Source organism: Girardinichthys multiradiatus, chromosome 15 (genome assembly GCF_021462225.1).
Source record: "Girardinichthys multiradiatus isolate DD_20200921_A chromosome 15, DD_fGirMul_XY1, whole genome shotgun sequence".
In the NCBI taxonomy this organism is placed as follows: domain Eukaryota; kingdom Metazoa; phylum Chordata; class Actinopteri; order Cyprinodontiformes; family Goodeidae; genus Girardinichthys; species Girardinichthys multiradiatus.
The window spans coordinates 6,253,048-6,272,928 of record NC_061808.1 but is presented as its reverse complement, the minus strand read 5'-3'; the positions used below and the strand labels follow the sequence as shown (position 1 = coordinate 6,272,928).

At 39.8% G+C, this 19,881-nt stretch overlaps 1 protein-coding gene across 4 annotated transcripts in view; it reads left to right on the top strand.

The window, feature by feature from the left end:
- Positions 1-591: 591 nt before the first annotated feature.
- man1a1 (mannosidase, alpha, class 1A, member 1) overlaps positions 592-19,881 on the top strand; it is a 173,519-nt gene continuing 154,229 nt past the window's right edge. Inside the window, exons 1-3 of one of the 4 annotated variants that reach the window (XM_047387706.1) lie at positions 592-742; positions 3,015-3,181; positions 3,345-3,869. In XM_047387706.1, the coding sequence (XP_047243662.1) occupies positions 3,366-3,869 (504 nt within the window). In that variant the 5' untranslated portion in view covers positions 592-742; positions 3,015-3,181; positions 3,345-3,365. Of the gene's footprint in view, positions 743-3,014; positions 3,870-19,881 lie in introns of all 4 variants that reach the window. The other 3 variants (XM_047387708.1, XM_047387705.1, XM_047387707.1) reach the window with 3 other exon arrangements.

Genomic DNA, 19,881 nt, shown 5'->3' with positions numbered 1-19,881 from the left:
TCTTCTTCTGTTTCATTTAATTTGTTGAGTCTTGAGCATTTTGAGCACTCATATATTTTATGGTGCTTGTTATGTGTGTTTTTTTCCCAGTGTATAGGTATTTTGAACCACTGCAAAACAAATCTATGTTCAGGTACAAATAAAGAAACCTGAACCTGGGGTATTTAATAAACAGTTGAGTTTTTAAAATTCCAAATCTTACTGTTATGTGTTGTATCAGGTCTTGAATGATTACTGATAAAACGTATATATGCGAAGCAGCAAAGACCTCTACCTGTTTTTTTCCTGATTACCTCCTGATTAATAAGTAACAGGCCTGAAAAACAAAATATCATTATTCTTAAGTAAATCACGGGGTCAGAGGACTGAAGGCTGCATTAAAGTCATATGACATGACCAAAGGTTGAACCAATAAGGAATGCAGTCAGGAGTGAAGAATTTGCTTTTGGCTTTTCAATCCATGCACTAAACAATGAGCATCAGTATGTTTTCATTTTTTCTACTGTTACATGTCTGCTGGACTGTGTTTTTCTCCCCCCTCCTTGTGTCTCCTGTCTCTCACAGGTTCAGAGTGCAGGGTGATGCCAATTTGCCTTGATTGGCTTGAGGGAGCCGATCAGGCAGCTCTACATAAACTGCTCACCTGTAGGGCTGGGGGTGTGGCTTCACCTGGCTGGCTTTTTGGCACATGCTTTGTTCTCCAGCATTGTTTCAAGGTTTGTGGTGGGAGTTTGTGGGCTAGGTAAGTTTGGGGTAACCTGTGCATTTCCATCACGTAGTTTTTTTTTTCTGTTATACACACTAGGTAAGTAGGTTGGTGCCACCCATGTAATGTTTTTGGCTTGTTTTGTTAGACTAGAATAGTAGAGCTTTATTTCTTCTGGCTTAGTTTAGGTGACAGTTAGGCCCTGTTTTATTTTATTTATTTCTTTGATTTGGCACAACCTAACTGCCCCTTTCTCCCCCCTCCCTCCCTCCCCCCCACAGGTTGTTCAACCCTTTTGGGGACTGTTTTTTGAAAAGAAGAAAACAAATCCCATTGTACCAGACTCTGACAATTTATTATGGTGGTCCTGTGTGTTCTCCCTCCTTCAACTTGAGGGGGGGGGGGGGAGTAACACTACTATAGCTCTTGAAGTGTATATGACATTTTATACCAATTGAGCTTTGTTTCTGCACTTTATTCACATGTTGCCTGGGTTAAGGGATTGCTACAAAGTCAATAACTTAATGCAATTGGCTGGAGCAGGGTTTCTGATATGGGCCATAAGGGCAATTGCCCCGGGGGTGCACAAGCACCAGATGAAAAATAGAATGTATGTCACTTGCACCTTAAACCATTTTTTGATTGCATTTATGCATGTGCAGTCAATGGAAAGTTGGGTCGCCCATCTTGCTGCTAAGAAAGGGAGACTGTTATACTTGCTTTGAGCGGGACTAGATGGTATTTAGATGATTTTCTGCATTATGACTGGTTGGAGGCCAGCAGAAGATGGGACTCACACAGGTCACTGATAACGAATGGATGGATAGATGGATGGATGGATTGTTGGTAATTTTAACTGAATCTGACTATGACTGTAGTTTTGTGGACTAAATTGGACCAATTTAATCTTTTACTTGTATTCAGCTTGTGCTGTATTCAGTGACAATTAAGTTACCTGCAAAAGTTCAGATGTCATATGGTCCACTTAAAGTTGTGTTCACAATGTCCAATTTTATGCACAGATTTTATGCTAAGAAATATTTTTAGAAAGGTTGAATTGGCAGAATGTGGCCATTTTGTATCATCTGCTCCTGTGCCCAAAGACGACAAATATCAAGCAGTGTCAGAATTTTTCTGCACAAATCGTGCTGTGTAACTGTTGCTGCAACTGAATGTCTCTCTCCTTACACCTTTTTTATGGATTTTGATCAACAAAACACAATATTCATTCATAAATAAACAAGAAAACAGGTCCTACTTTTTTTTTCCTGTCATAAATGAACCATATTTTGTTTGCGCATTCACAGATTTTGCTTTATGTACATCTTGATTTACACATGGGGCCCATATGGGTAAGAAACTTACTGAAAAATGGGTGACACATAAGACTGTCCTCTATTCACAACATTGCCCCATGGTGTACTCATGTATAGGTTTATATATAGAGGCCACAAGATGTTTTTTCAAAATGTTCTTGTTTCTCAAAGAGCTCACGATTTCATGCCTTTTTAATAAGGTTTCCAGGGACTTTGAAAGAGAAACAGATCCACAGCATCACACGTCCTAAACTATACTTGTGTGTTAATTAGTAAGATTCATGATGAACAAAGCCCTCATTCTTAAAGAAGTCACCAGATCAGTCAGAGAATTGAAGACTGCATTTTAAGTCATAAGACATGGCCAAAAGTGAAGCCCATGAGGAATGCGACCAGACGTGAAACGGTGCATCCATCCAGTAGCAGATTTAAAATCTCATGTCTACATTTTTGCTATGCACAAATAACATTTAAAAACAAGGCAGTTATAGTCACCAAATAGTACTTGACAGGCTTCATTGTTCTGTGAGAACATAAAGGGTAAATATTTATTCAGGCTTTAATTCATGGAGGTGATGAGTGTTGATATTAAGATATACTGATTAAATTTGTGCAGTTTACAAACGGTTTGAGAGCTTGTGACTCATGTCACCGATAAAATGACACTCAAGATGGTGGTAAAATTAAACCAGAAAAAAAATCTCTAAAACTACATGTTTGAAAACTTTAATTTATTTAATGCTTGAGAATGAATGAAAACATCGTAATTCATGCATGGAATGGTTTGTTTATTGGTACAGTAAATTATTTTGCTACAAATTATACCTCCAGGGATTTGGTTTTAAAATATTCCTTAATGTGCGATTTATTCCCTCTGTACAATAAATGTACTCGAATGAAAGTTTGAATTTTGCAAAATTTTTTAGTTTACAAATCTGTCCCATTGTACCGGTGACTAACCTTACTATCTATTTATTAATCTCTCATTCCAGCTGTTCTCTAGTCAGCCTATGTTGGCCACGCCCTTCAGACCTCCCACCACTGACAGGGCGGAATGTGATTGGCTCCTCTGTGCTGTCAGTTTCTCTCACGGCCACGCCCGCCCAGCGCTACTTCCTGTGTGTGAGAACCGTTCGACTCTGTCTGCAGAGAGGCGTCGGTATGGACGGTAGCTTCTTCTTGCAACTTTTTACCAGAGAGTTTAAACCTTCCACTTTTCGTCTTAGTTCACTTATATGAGTTGGAAATGGGTTTGTGAGTGGAATAAATTAAAGTTGAGTCCGACGTGAGTTAAACAGACAATCTTTCTGTTTTCTTCTTAGTTCGAGTTGTTTTAAAGGAAAATGCCAGTAGCAACTCTTCTACCTTTTACCGCTCCGCCAAATAGGAAGTCTGCCAGCCCGACTTCTTTCAGGCTGACAGAGAAATTTATTCTGCTCCTGGTGTTTAGCGCGTTCATCACCCTGTGTTTCGGGGCGATCTTCTTCCTGCCGGACTCGTCGAAGCTGCTCAGCGGAGTTTTCTTCCGCACCACCGCGGTGGAGACCAACACCCGCACCGGTCCGGAGAGCAGCTACTCCGGCTCGGCTGGAAGCGACGAAAGGCTCTTGGCCAAAATCAAGAAGGACCACGAAAAAGCGCTGCTGGAGGCCAAGGACACATTACAGAAGCGACCCGAGGAGATAGAACGGGACATAATGAACGACAAGAAGAAAGTTAACAGTGCGGGTCAGGATGGGAATGACGTGAATGAAATACCTTTCATTGAGTATCACCGTCCGCCCGGAGCCACTGGACACGAACCACTGGACCCCGAAACTAAGGAGAGACGGGCTAAAATTAAAGAGGTAAGGATCTGTGGAGCAATATATTCAACTGGGTTATGACCAAAACATGATTAAACGTATTTACGTGAACCCAGGGACGTCTCCGTAAAGTTGTTGCAAGGGTGGCCAGATGGGGGGCACTGATAACCATGGGGTGGTCCACCAGAACTGCAGGCAATGCCAGTAGCCCCTCAGCAACAGACTTGATTTCAACTTGAAGATATACCTGGACCTCATTTACAGATGATAAGTCGGATTTAGACACACACACACACACACATATATATGTATATATATATATATATATATATATATATACACACACACACTCACCCAGAGCGTTCAGATCTTGGTCACTAAGATTTATTAAATATACCTTGTTAGTTACAGGTTGGTACCCCCTTATTTCTGCCTTAATCTTTTGTGGCTTAGATTCTGCAAACCATTCTTGGGCGATTCTGCTCCATACTGTCATAGTAGCATCACGCAGATGCAGCCGATTTGTCAGCTGCATGTCCATGATGACAATCTCCTGTTCCCCCACATCCCAGATGTGCTCTAATGCAGTTGTTCTCGAACTTTTGTGCTTCTGACCATCAAAATAACAGTGGAAGAGACTCGTGACCCTGACTGCTGGTTGAGCATAGAGCTCAGTCACATAAACAGTGTTACATTCACAACATAGATGGCATCAACTGCTAAAATATGGATTATGTCTATTTGTATGTACTAGTTTATTTTTAATCTCCTCTAACGTTTATATTATATATGTCAACACCCCAGACCTGTAGATTCACAACCCCATGTGGGGTCCTGACCCCAGCATTGGGGACCATTGCTTAACTGGATTAAGGCCTGGGGACTCTGAAAGCTGTTGAACTCATTATGAAGTTTAAATAATAAATAGGTTGGGATGATTTGAGATTTATAAAATGGTGCATTATCCTGTTGAAAGTAGCAATCAGTAGAAGGGCACTCTGCTGCCATAAAAGGATGAATATGGTCAGCAACAATACTCAGGTAGGCAGTCATTTAAATTATGCTCAGTTGGTACTAATTGGAACAAAATATTCCCCGTATCATTATACCACAACCAGCCGCCTGGACTGTTGATACATGGCAGGAAGGATCCATGTTTTCGTGTTGCTGGCATCAAATTCTAACAATACCATTTAAATGTTGAAGCTGAAAGGGAGATTTAAAGGGCCAGGCAACATATTTGTATCCAGTTATTGCCCAATTTTGTTGAGCTTGTGTGGATTATCTCATTTTCCTTTTCTTGGCTGACAGGCTTTTTCAACATTTAGATGCCTATTTCAACTTCAGCATGTCATCTTCACCACGTCTAGATGCCTGAGTGCAATGATTTGTTGGCTGTTTTATTAGACAAGCTATTGAGCAGGTGGCTCTAGTGAGGTGGCTGTTGGTCAGTTGTATTCATAAGAGCCACAAAAAGCCTGTAAATGACGCAAAAAATACCAGAAAGCTCAACATGAAACTCAATTTCTTCTGATTCAGTATGATTTAAGTAAAATCATTTGTCTTTTCAGTTGTGATATTGCAGTGATATCAACATGTGGAGAAAAAATTAGTATTTTTGTTTGAGCGTAAAAAATGTGGAGAAAAGTGATAAACATATTTACATATTTGACCTGTACTGGTGCATGCAGACACATTATCTAAAAGCTCTATAAATCTTTAAAATAAGAGTTTAACAACATTTCAGCAATAAGAAGAATCCACCCATCTTCTTGCATATCTTCATTACACACAGATTGTGTGACATCTGGCTGTCCACACTTATGGCCAGTCAGTGACCAGCAGTCTGGGCCAGAAAGGCCAGTAATGGGAACCATCTCAAAACGGCCTGAGGGGAGTAGATCCGGCCAAAGTAAAACCCATGGAAAGGGGCTTTATGCTTAAGGGATCAGTTCCTTCTGTCTATGGAAACAAATAACACAGCAAAGCAGGGAGGTGCAAACTACGCTAAAATGACAATAGACTTTATTTTAGACACATTTATTATGTTGATATGGTCTTGGCCATTTAAAAGCATGATATGTCCCCTTTAAAAATGATTTTGTCAGACGAATAGTTTGAAATTGGGCAAGTTCATTGATACCCAACCCGCACTGCCGCCCCCGGCCCTCTGATGCCGCTTCTTTCCTGTAAATTTGATTTTAACTCTTCCCATTAAAAAAAAAAAAAAAAAAAAAAAAACCTTTTCAAGCGATCACTATCTTTGTATGTTTTATAGCTCGTCATTTTATTTCCTTCCGACTGTGCTGTGCTGCTAGAGCCGATGTGATTGTTAAGAAAAAGCCTTTGTTGGGCTTTGGAGTCTGCCAGTGGGTTTGAAAGTTTAAGTAACACACCTTAAACTAGAGTTTGTCATCATGTTGTGATGTTTTACAAAAGTCATTCAGCGTCTGGTCCTGGGGAAAGAATTCCCTCAGGACCAGACGCCCATCCAGGCTGCTCCAGCTGTTTAATGGGTAATCTGAATGATGTCGGGCTGCTACAAACCAGCTCAGATTTCCCGCCATGTACTGAGCTCAATACACATCACCCATATTCTCCAAAAGCTGCGAGGCTACCGAGTGTTTACACAGATGTAATATTTACCGAGTGAAATGAAAAGTTTTCTTCCCTGTATTGTGATATCATTTCTAAAAACCCTTTCAGTAAATCTTGTAGCCTGCAGCGTGTCTGGTATTGTGATGTCTCTGCAGAGTGTGTTCGGGGAAACAAGTGGAAAGCCCTATGCTGAAGTCCCAGCGGTGGTGTCAAGTGGCAACCTCATAGGATGCAGTCAGCCAGCTGTTTCAGCTGATGTCAGCTGATGTTATGAGCATTTTGTCCCTGATGTTGAGAAATAGTGGGTCACGTTTAGATTAGAAGGGCCATATTCTGGATTAGTTTTAATTGGAAAACGTGATTTCTAGACTGCCATTCTCCTAAATATTCTCATTTCCATGGGCTTCTGATAGAGGATTGCTGAGTGGGTCAAAGATGAGTTTAATGATCTAACTGAGCTGCTGGTGGACATATTGTGATGTGCACATTTTGTCCATTTTTGAAAGAGTTGCTCAAATACAGATATCAGTTGGTTATTATGACTTAGAGCTGCAGATGCTTTTAGTACATGATGTCTCTGAATCCTTGTAATGTATGCAAAGCTATGGACAATTAACAGAAAACATAAAAACACATCTTAAATAGTACAACATCTGTAGAGTCAGTGAAATCAGTGGTGTGCATGAGTGGAGGATGTATAAGTTCTGTACTGCTCAAGCAAAATAATCTACAAAGCAAAAGGTGGCCGCAAAGCTGTGAAATAGAAGTCGGGGTTTAAAGAAACCGAGGGCCTTGCAGGTCCTCAGGTGTCTAATATTAGTAATCAGTGTTGTATATCAAATGTAAATACCCAACCCCAACCACACTGGTAAATTTAATATACTATGCAGAACTACATTTAAGCATTACAATCCCACCGTCATACAGTGTTGAACTACTTTTTATGCAAATTAGATTACATATTCTTAAATTACATTACAAGTAATTTTTGGCTTTTCCCTTAATGATCAGTAATCCATTTTATGTAAATTCATAAGCGGATCTACTAGCGGCATCACTGAAAACAAACAAAGCATTAAGGTCACCTCCTGATCCATACTTTGTGATTTATTCTCAAAAGAAAATCAACTGTGATTCATGAGTGAATGAAAGGATCAACTGCTTGTACAGATTGCCTTGGACAGCATTCATTCATTCATTGCACGAGTCTTAATCTATGTTTGATCAAGGTAAACACGCCGACAGATGGACAAGACAGGATTGTTGCCACTCGAATTAAAGCAAAATGTAAATGGATGAAAAAATCTCCGACAGGCTCAATGGAATCGTAGAAGACATAAAAAACATTTGGTTAATATCATCTTTCTTGAATACCATGTGCACAAAGAAATGTTATGAATATAAAAGTCTACAGAAGGAAAGTGTCTAACAAACCTGTTAGACTTAGGAGGAATATTGACACAACACCGCTGGTTACGCCTTGTGTTATTAAACACCGTCAGTCATGAGAAATTTCAGCAGGGGTTGCTTTTCATTTGTCTCCATCAATATTCTTTAGTCATAGCTATTGATCAGAACCTCACAGCTGTGGCTGACAGTTGACAAGGACTGTGAAATAACCTGTAGCTATATATGTTCTGCCTGAATAGAGATAATTGGATATGCTGGGCATGGTTTTAAGTATTCAGATGCTATTTTTCCTCCAAAGAAGGTTAAAAGTCCAGACCTTCAGTTAGACTGCCTTTTAAACTGATTACTTTCTTATTATATCTGTTAAATATTTTCCTGTAAACATTTTGCTCTTTTCAATTTTGGAGTATATTATGTATTATGTTAAATAGATACATACTCTTTACTGGCAGTAGTTTAGTTGTTTTTAAAGAAATTAACCTTAGGGAACTTTGAGCTTCAGCTCTCACATTTAACCAATAATGTTGTTTTTTGTCTATATATAAGGTGCAGTAACAGAGCTCCATCAATCTAAGATTTGGATCAATATCCCGTTGCTGGTTTTTGTAAATCTCTGACCTTTTCATCTATGAAAGCAATATTAAACAGTTTAAAATATTTTAAATGGTCATTGATTTTTTTTATTTTTTTTGTGTGTTTTGATTAGGGGCTCTCTGTGTGTAGGAGAGCCAAACAGTTTTTGAAAATTTATTTAAAATAAAGATGGAACTATTAAAAAACTAACATTATAAATTGTCTTTAACATCATAAATTAGCATGATTAGCCAGATTAGTATTACTAACAGTAAATATCAGTGGCCGTGTATACTCTCTAAAGAACGCAGGCCATTATTTAACTCTGAGATTTCCAAAGAGTCTATCAACATTTCTAAATCTAACATTTACGCGTAACACTGGTTTAAAGCTCAAAAATATAAAACAGAGAAACTTTCCTGCAATATGTTCAGCATGGATGGTATCTGAAGTCAGCTAGTGATCTATAAATAAAATTTTTAATATAATTACGCAATTACCAATCATTCATAAAGAAATACACAGCAAAAATAATGTAAAGAAATTATATATATAAAAAATATAATTAAATAAATTGTTGAATAAAAAATAACATCAACAATAAATACAAATTCCTGTACCAGTTTAACCAAATGTCCCTCAGAAAGATAGAATGTGACATCCTGGGGCAGGTGGCGTCCTTTTGGACCCAAAAATATCAGGGACCAGAGAAAAACCCCAAAACTGCAGAATGACTAGCCTCTGCTGAAGTTTTTTTGTTTATGAACAGCGTGCGGTACTCCATGGTATAAACCAGAATTTTTAATAACATCATACTTCTGTGTTTTAAACATGTTTGGTTTTGAAAACGATGAAATTTAGGCTGTCTTCCCTCCGTAACAACTTCCACACCGAAGAGTGTTTTCACCACTTGATTTCTCGGTTCCTCTCTATGAAGTAATAAAAATGCTGTTGATTGAACTAGAATTAAGATGAAGCAGTGAATCCTTTTCTATACACTCAAAGCTATCAATGGGAACCATTATTATCTGAATCAGAAAGTTGGACAATATTAGTAAAGAGGCTGCCGTTGGAGGCATTGTACTTTGGTTTGTCCCGTATATTGTTACAATACTTGGTGCATAATAATCAAAGAAGAAACAGATGATATTAGTTGCTGCCAAAGTAAACTGAAAAGGATTATTTCTAACTGTTATTTTGGATATTTTTATGTATACATACAGTTGGTCTCTGTTAGAATTGAAGCTTTCAGACTGAGCCCGTCTGCAAATCTTTCCTCCTCTTGATTTCTCTGCCCTTTCTGTTTAGCAAACCAATAAACGTGTTGACCAAACACGGCTACTCAAACCCTCTCTTACACGCTCTCCTTGATCTTTGGTGGCCTGCTGATATTTAGAGATGGATCTTTTTTTTTAAAGAAATATTTGTTGAGAGAGCTCAAAGATGCCAGCTTCTTATTAAACCACACCGTCACCAGCTGACCCAGTTGCCCAGCAGAGATCTGTTCAACGTGGTTCGGGACTCTTGGTTTGTCAGCATCGTGTTCCTCACAAGCAGAGGACAGGGGTCGCTGTGTAAAGGATAAACAGCTGGTTGAGTGGCCACAGTCCTAAAACCTGCTAAATAAGTTTATACCCTGAAAAATCTAAGGCTCCCAGGAGGATCCTGCCTCTCCGCAGTGCATCCTGGACTCTGACTCGCACTCAGAGGCTTTCGAGGCATCAGCAGGTGAGGGTAATAATGAAAACCTTGGCTGATAAATAGAAGGATAATGGAGGTGGATCAGGCCGGTGCAGAATTGTTAGAGCAACTGCGTTATTTGATTGTTAAACTGTTTTTTTGGCCTGGCAGGAACATGTTTCTCCCCATGTTAAGACTGGTGAAAGGAAGGGAACATTCAATAATTTCTAAGGTTACATGCACCTTCCAAACAGCAGAATGTTTAAATCTTAAATTCTGTTATATAGAGTATTTTAGAATGGAAACATGGTCCTAATCACGTACATTAAACAGAAATAAGAGGATCCCTTCATGGTCACTGTCTTTTTTTTATGTGCCCAATCTTATGAAATGCTGTGGATGAGTCATGTCAGAAATGTCTTTGCTTGCAAAAAGTATTTCCACACATAGAATATTTACATACTGTTTAAAATAAAAACATTTGTGTTTTCTCTTCCCCAACTGGCAATGCTTATACATTTCGATCAGGGGCAACAGACTGCTGGGTTTCAAAAATAGCACAGTGAGAGAAAAAACAATGTTGGATCAAAAAGCTGTCACATTTTTGTATTTTGTTTTATTGGTATATAAAGATGCTGTGAAAAAGTATTGGTCCCCTTACAGATTTGTTCTCTTTATGCTTTTTGTGAACGGCAGTTTTTGTCAATTAATTTCATTTATTGTTGGAAAGCAGCTAACTAAACCATCGATGTCACAATATAATTTCCCCCTGCTTGTTAAATCAGAAATTATATGCAACTAACCACAATTTCCAGAGAGCTGAGTTCAGTCTCACTAGCCACAAGCAAGCCTGATTACTGTTAGAACTATGGAATCAAGAAATCACTTATATAGAACCTGTATGACAGCATGAAGTAAGCTTGTACTGTTTCCTCTGGTTATTAATGTTAAAATTATTTTTGATGATCTGAAACATTTTAGTGTGACAAAAACAGAAGAAATTTGTGGGGAGGGCAACTTTTTATAACTGTAAACAATGCTTCAGTGTGTGCTCTCTGTGCCTCTGTAACTTGCACATACCATTTGTTTTCCAGCTGAGTCACACTGCAACAGGTTGGGCCACTTCTACCTAGTTTCTGCAATTGCTACTGAAACATTGCAGCAACAACTCAATAATAACACTTAATCTCATGCTATGCAGACGCTGTCTGCATTGATTAGGATTTATTCACCTAGGCATGTTAATTGCTTAGACTGATTTTTTTGGTAAATTCAACTTAATAATCATTCAAATCAATAATCATTTAATAACTCTGCAGCACTCAGACTGTCTATAGAGCATTGAATTTTCAGCCCAAGATTGTCTGGTGCTCAAAAACGTTAAGGGAAAAAAACAGGACAATGACAACACAGGCGAAGGACGCAGTGGAGCACTGTACATATTAAATATTTCATCTACATGAAACAAATGAAATGGGGGGGATTATAGGCTGCCAACATATTTCCTGTATGTGACAGGACTTCATATTTATACTGTAATTTCATTTCCACACATTTAGACCCACCTAAAAACTATTTTTAGATGGGCTAACATGTGACAGTTGTTCATAGATTTTTTTAAACTATATTTCCTATTACTGCTCAAAGGTCTGAAGCGGCAACTGTGGCTTTTTACTTAAATGAGAAAATGTTTATCTAAAATACATGTGAGGCCATATTATAAGGCTAACTTTGAAAAAATTTGAAAGGATTTCTGTTTAAGTTTTCCATCCATCTTCATTTGTTGGCTTTATTGTGGAAATAAAAGTTAACTAATTTGTACAAATATAAAATATTAAAACTGTCCACTCCTGTGATATTTGCATTGGACCCCACGGGTCACACTCCATTCCTGGAGACAGCTGTTCAATGTGACTCTTGGTCCTGCTCAATGTTGGCTCTTGATGAAAGATGGTTTGATGAGGTGGAGCTCTTTGCTTTGCAAAACAGATGCAAATGAGCATTTGGTTTGCCGTGAGCAAAGTGTCTTGGTGTTTTGTATTTTGAAGGTTGTCAGCCAGTAAACTCCCTTGGCACATTATTAAAATGCACATGGAGAAACATGCTTGGTTTCTTGTAAACATCCGTCTTACAGTTTAGAGCTATGATGCTTGAGATGTTTGTAAAGGCGACTGGATGCTTCCCAAAGATGACAGCTGATAAAAGATGAAACATCTCAGCCCCTTCTCTCTGCCTAGTTGGACAGCTTTCTTTCTCTCCGCTCTTCTCTTCGTGCACTATTTGTTGTTTCTTAGCTTCTCTACTTTGAATTTCTTCTTCTTCCCTTCCTTTTAGCTGAATAACAAATTCTGCTCTGTTGTTTTTGCACTCAGTTGTTTTCCACACTGTGCTTGTGACACACATGCTTAACTTTGGTAACTTTTAGAGTTTGATTTCTAACTTTTTTTGTTCCTAACTTTGTTTGCTGACTGTTGCCTCGAAATCCTTTTTCTGTTTTGCCTTTTGAGCTAATTGTCTCGTCTTCCCTGGTGCCGCTTCTTCTCTTAGAGTGGAAGCAATACACATGCTTTCTGTTTGTCAGGTAGAGTTACTGCCAGCCCTCTCTAGGTGCTCTCTTTAATTGCCTAAAAGGTATAATGGCTCTGGCTCACTACCACCACCACTTATCCTTGCAGAGGTACAGCTTTATAAACCAGATGCTTATGTCTTCGTAGGTCCAAAGGTAGACTGTGACTCTTTTTGTGATATTAAAAACATAAACTTAATAATTGCTGTATTTATCTTTAAATCTTTTGCCCCTGTAAACAAGTAGAACCACAATCAGGATAAAAATGTTTAACAAACTTGAGTAATAAGCTGATATGAAGAACTTTTAAAAATGTTGGCACAAGTAATCTGTAACTGGAAATGGGACATTTAAATTCTCTGAAAGCTTTTTTTCCTTCTTTTATGGCCTTTTTATGTTAGTCTCTCTTGGCATGCTTGTCCGTAGTTAAATAATTAATGTCACATCTGCTTTGCTTCTATCACGATGTTTTTTTTTCTACTGCCTGAGAAAAAGCAAACTGACATCTGCTTTACTTGTTCTGCTTTAGATAAAGACTAAATTAGACAGAAATAAGCACCTCGATTGTTGAACTGCATACCAAACCACAATTACCCTACTTACTCTACCTACTTTGTAAAAAGAAGACATTTAGACTCTATGGTGCTGTGGAGATGCACCTGTCATACTTTTGTACTCTGATTTCTGTTTTTTGTAAAGCTTTGACATGCCACTACCAGTTTTCAATTAATACTGATTTTTGTCTAAAATACGAAGATACAGGAACACTGTTCAACACATTTTTCTTTTCCTCGCGAGTAGAGGTGACATCACACTGTGTGTGAGAGGAGTCACTGTAATACATAGTTTTAGTAATACCTTAAATAAAGACAGAAGGACATTTTTTAAGTGTCTTTAGTATATCATATTAGGCTGTGTGTGGAGCTTGCGCTGTGTGGATGTGTCTTCACCGGCTTTTCGGGGGTGGATCTCATCTGTGGGGGGGGTGCTCCTGTGGGGAGGGGACTCATGCCGTTTGGTTGGGGTTGTTGTTGGGGTTCATGGGGGGTGAAGGTAGGGATGGGTACCGAATTCAGTACTTTTATAGGTACCGACCAAATTCCGTCAGTACTACCGCGTACCGATTCACGTAAAATGAAATGTTTCGGTACCTAAACGCATCATTGTGACACTGAGGGAGTGAAAGAGTGGGCGATTTTCCATGCCGGACATGAACACAGCATTGCAAGCACAAGGGTGCAATGACGTCAGTAGCCGCTGTTGCCGTCAACAAAGCAAGCATGGCTGATTGAAGGCACTGTAAAGGGGAGTGGCCTGCCACGCCACCAGACCGCCCGCCCCCCCAAGAGGATCACGGCATGTAGTAATAGTATGTTTTAACAGTTAATGTCATTCGTTTTAATAGATCGTGTCGTGAAGGATTTCTCTCCCTGTGTCTTCGCTACTCTAGATTCTATGGCCAAACTTGGCAAAAGTTGGATGAAAACACACTCCTCATACTGTGTCACCAACACTGACGGTGACACACTGAGTTACGTTCGCTCGCACGCAGGTGAACACAAGCTCCTGACAGTGGACAGAAAAACATGCTGCTAAAACCTAGAAAGCAGGCAAGAACATGCAGTTTTAAAATTTAGTTTTGATAGCAGCACTTCCTCTCCTGCGAGCAGCAGCAGGGCTAACCCTCCCACTTCTGGTACATATGGCTAAATATAAATACACTAGGTAGAAGATAAATAAACATTGGGAGGTTTTTTTTTCCCCGTAAGAATGTTCTGTCGAATATGTAGACAGCTTAAACAGGCTGCAGTTAGAGGAAACCATGGGCCCAGCCATTTATACATTCTTCTGAATGTGTGTGGATATACTCTGACCTGGTTATGCACATGATTTTTGTCAAGGCTGAAGAGACAATTTTTGTCAGCCTCAGATCTACGGTTACAACTCCTGCATTCAGCACCGTTAGCAACTTGTCGTCTGCAGCCAGCAACATGGCTGGGTTTTAATTTGTACATCACACTGTGTAGTCAGTAAAAGTACCAAAAACTGGTACCGTTGAGTATCGGTTCAAATGTGAAACGGACCCATCCCTAGTTGGAGGGCTCATAGGGTTGAGATCGGAATTGGTTGGAACTGATTCATCCTGTGACACCTCTGGTTGGCGGGCTCATTTGGACCAGGTAGACCACTCTTTTGTACGTGGCCCCCTTTCTGGAAGGGGGTGGGGGACATTGGGGGCTGGGGTCGGAGCAGTGGGTTGGGGTCTGGGCTGGGGTTGCTCGGGTTGGGGCGGTGTCGGCACTAGTCTGGGCAGTTGCTGGGGCGGTTTGTCTGTCTTCACCCTGGACGGAAGGAGACCACCTCTTGGATCCGGGGCTGGTTGCCCCTCTTGGGTATCGGTACCTAGGCCTGGGAGTATAGAAATTGTATGGGGAGTGTGAGTGAGTGTACAGGTCCTTCTCAAAATATTAGCATATTGTAATAAAGTTAATTATTTTCCATAATGTAATGATGAAAATTTAACATTCATATATTTTAGAGTCATTGCACACTAACTGAAATATTTCAGGTCTTTTATTGTCTTAATACGGATGATTTTGGCATACAGCTCATGAAAACCCAAAATTCCTATCTCACAAAATTAGCATATTTCATCTGACTAATAAAAGAAAAGGGTTTTTAATACAAAAAACATCAACCTTCAAATAATCATGTACAGTTATGCACTCAATACTTGGTCGGGAATCCTTTGGCTTCAATGCGGCGTGGCATGGAGGCAATCAGCCTGTGGCACTGCTGAGGTCTTATGGAGGCCCAGGATGCTTCGATAGCGGCCTTTAGCTCATCCAGAGTGCTGGGACTTGAGTCTTTTAACGTTCTCTTCACAATATCCCACAGATTCTCTATGGGGTTCAGGTCAGGAGAGTTGGCAGGCCAATTGAGCACAGTGATACCATGGTCAGTAAACCATTTACCAGTGGTTTTGGCACTGTGAGCAGGTGCCAGGTCGTGCTGAAAAATGAAATCTTCATCTCCATAAAGCATTTCAGCAGATGGAAGCATGAAGTGCTCCAAAATCTCCTGATAGCTAGCTGCAATGACCCTGCCCTTGATAAAACACAGTGGACCAACACCAGCAGCTGACACGGCACCCCAGACCATCACTGACTGTGGGTACTTGACACTGGACTTCTGGCATTTTGGCATTTCCTTCTCCCCAGTCTTCCTCCAGACTCTGGCACCTTGATTTCCGAATGACATGCAGAATTTGCTTTCATCCGAAAAAAGTACTCTGGACCACTGAGCAACAGTCCAGTGCTGCTTCTCTGTAGCCCAGGTCAGGCACTTCTGCCACTGTTTCTGGTTCAAAAGTGGCTTGACCTGGGGAATGCGGCACCTGTAGCCCATTTCCTGCACACGCCTGTGCACGGTGGTTCTGGATGTTTCTACTCCAGACTCAGTCCACTGCTTCCGCAGGTCCCCCAAGGTCTGGAATCGGCCCTTCTCCACAATCTTCCTCAGGGTCCGGTCACCTCTTCTCGTTGTGCAGTGTTTTCTGCCACACTTTTTCCTTCCCACAGACTTCCCACTGAGGTGCCTTGATACAGCACTCTGGGAACAGCCTATTCGTTCAGAAATTTCTTTCTGTGTCTTACCCTCTTGCTTGAGGGTGTCAATAGTGGCCTTCTGGACAGCAGTCAGGTCAGCAGTCTTACCCATGATTGGGGTTTTGAGTGATGAACCAGGCTGGGAGTTTTAAAGGCCTCAGGAATCTTTTGCAGGTGTTTAGAGTTAACTCGTTGATTCAGATGATTAGGTTCATAGCTCGTTTAGAGACCCTTTTAATGATATGCTAATTTTGTGAGATAGGAATTTTGGGTTTTCATGAGCTGTATGCCAAAATCATCCGTATTAAGACAATAAAAGACCTGAAATATTTCAGTTAGTGTGCAATGAATCTAAAATATATGAATGTTAAATTTTCATCATGACATTATGGAAAATAATGAACTTTATCACAATATGCTAATATTTTGAGAAGGACCTGTACAACGTCCAATGCTATGTTTCTTTACGTTGGGTGTGCGGGTGTGAGTGTTTTCATGTGTACTCTCAAGGGTGGGAATGTGTGATTGTGACTGTGTGCCTATTTTTGTGTCAGGTTGGGTCTTGGGCTGCTCCCGCTCCTGGATCAGTTTAAGCCCCCCATCAAATGTTGGGCCTATTTCCTCCCCACCACACTCCCTGCTGGTGGCTGGTGTCTCTACCCGCAGGTGTATTGGTGATTCTCGATGTCCAGGGCTGGTTGCTGTGGTGTGTGCCGGCTCACTCCCAGTGGTTGTTTGCCAGGGCCTGGGCCCTCTGGCTCTGTTAGACCTATGTTAGGGGAGCGATGTGCCCCAGGGTATCGGGTCTCTGGGTCCTTATATACACAAGCGTGCTCCCCCACAGGTGTTTGGATTCAGGTGTTAACAGATGCACAGATGTTATATATTAAGGCGCAGTTACCACTAATTACATCTTGCATTCATTAGTACCGTGCCCTTTTCGATAACATCGCTGTTCCTCTATTCTTTTCTCCTTCTCTCTCTCTTTCTTTTTTCCCAACCTTTCTCTCTTTCTTGCTTCTTTTTTTTCTTTTCCTTTTCGTTTCCATATCTGTGTCCATTGCAATTGAAATAATCCCAAAGCAGTTTCTAATAAAGTGTCTTTAATAAGTATAAAGCAGAGCATTATAGCGTTAGCCGTAATGCTCCACTTGTAAAAGTAAATCTGTTGGGCTTCTTCTTGGCACTAAGACAACAATCCTGAGTGCCGTATTCTGCTGGACAGGACACGGTAAGAAAAATAAACTTCAAAACGTCTAACCTTTGGTATTCTTTCAGTAACAACTTCGACACTGAAGAGTCTTGTTACCATGACCCCATAGCGCTCAGGCATGCTGCATTCAGTCATCAGAAAAATGGCAGATTTTTGAGATTATGAGCCACTTAGGGTGAAACTCTCCTCTACCCTGTTAGAGACACCATGTATTGTTGCTGTTTTCCAGGGTTTATGAAAAAGGCATCAAATCTGTTTAGTGCTGATAAAACAAGATGCTCTGTCTTGACATGTAAGACTTTAAGCTCTTCTATCATGACACAGTTTTTGAGTTTGTGGTTTTTAATGAACACACATTTATTAAATGATACTTGCTAGAAAAAAAAAATGTAACAGTTGCAGATCTGTCGGTTGAAGTCAGAGAACTTTGTGAAGTTGGTCAGTATTTTTAATGGTGTGATTTGGGTAAGAACATTTTAAGTGGTACATCTTCACTTATAACGTAGTCCTAATGGACAGCCCCTGAGCTCTTGATAATTTAAATCCTTGCATTAGTATGGATTATTGCTAAAGGGCTCTTACTTCACAAATGCAGATTGTCTAGATTGTCTAAAAGCCAGACAAAGAATTAATCAATCTTCTAGTTTATGGTGGGCATTGGATGACTAAAACCCTTCCTCTGGATTTTATGTTCTTTGCCTCCTTGCTTTGAGACCTTTTTAGGTGTGACTGACTGATTCCTATTCCATACACACTGACAGTGGTTGTCTTTCAGTATGTGTGTATTGCAGCCTTTGTAATGTCCAGATGTAGCCCCAGGCGAGCCCCAGGATCTCACACACCACAGACCTAGATGGTATATTAAGCTTTATCTAGTATGAACTAACCATCTCAGAGGCACATTTAGCTCCTCACTGCTGTCGCTGTATTTACTCTCCCAGCTTCATTACTGCTCTCACATAGTCATTGAGCACTGATTTGGAAAGCTTAGGGCAACATAAATACGATGGATCACCATCATCTAGTTGTTGCAATAAAGTTCAAACCATGAGGCAGCTTGAGGGCTGGATAGGATCGTCCAATGATACATTGATAGGACTCAGGTGTAGTCTACCAAATGAAACGAACTCACAGAGGTATCACTTTCAGAACGTAGTTAAATGTTTAACGTAAATGAGATTTGAACTTCCAGGGCTCATATTGAGTTAAAATCCTTTAATCTTATCGTTTCAAGGTATTGACAAAAAAACCCAACTGGTTTTATTTAAAACACAATAGTAATACCTATTCCTTATGCTGCTATAGTAGTATAACATAATGATTATTACATTTGATATCTATAACGTTTCTTATATTTTATTTAGACTTTAACTAAAAGCACCTACTAAATTGAGGTCAATTAATTTTTCTTTTAGGCAAGGAATATTATTTCTTTCAGCTATCTGAACAGCAGTGTGCAGCAACAGGTGGGATAGGGAGAAAGCATCATTACTCTATGCTTCATGATGTCAGAAAAAAACTCCAGGTTGTAAACGGTAGGAAAATTTTACCGGTTTTGAAACTAACTTTTTAAAGCATGTTATACACAGATATACAGCGGTACCTTGGTATATCTGGGTACTGTGCATGGTCAGACAAAATAATCTGTATATTTTGTTTGGAATCATGAAATGGATGAAGATGCTAATAATATAGAGGTGGCCATGTTTGGGCCATGCCTGCAGAAGTAATGACTGAAGACTCACTTGAACGGTTGAAGTAGCAACATGTTGTTACTTCTAAGATGAAAACTTTGGGTAGCAGCATCATAAGAGCATTTTTACTTTTGGTTGTAACTTTGACATTATGCCAGATAAAAGCATGTCATAGCATTTTAAAGGGTCTAAATGTTATCTTTTAAAGATATCAAATTAATAAAGTATGTTTAATGAAGGATGGTCGTCCTCAAAAACCTCGTCTGTGTTTGTTTGATCCAACATTGTCCTGAAATCCTTGCAGTGATCTCACGTACTCTTCAAACATTTTGCTTCAGCCATAAATAACACAAACACACACGTCTGGAAAAGAAATGTGGTTAAAACATGCAAACAAAGGGGAAAACGCAAAAAAAGCTATTTACCATGTGAGCTACGATAAGTTGCCTTGTGCCTCACGTGATGTCACTTGAGGAAAGTGCCCATAGCTTGTTTTTTGGATGGTAGATTCAACCTTGATTATTTTATCGATTTACAGCATAAACAAATAGAAAATTGATTAAGACATGTTGTTGTATTGCGGAAAATCTATACTGAGCTAGAATTGTTATATTTTTCACAAAAAGATCTGACTCATAGCTTTAAACTGGGTCTTCAGCTTTCTCAGATGCTGCTGCAGTCGGTCGGCTGAGGTTTCAGTGCCTTTAGTTTC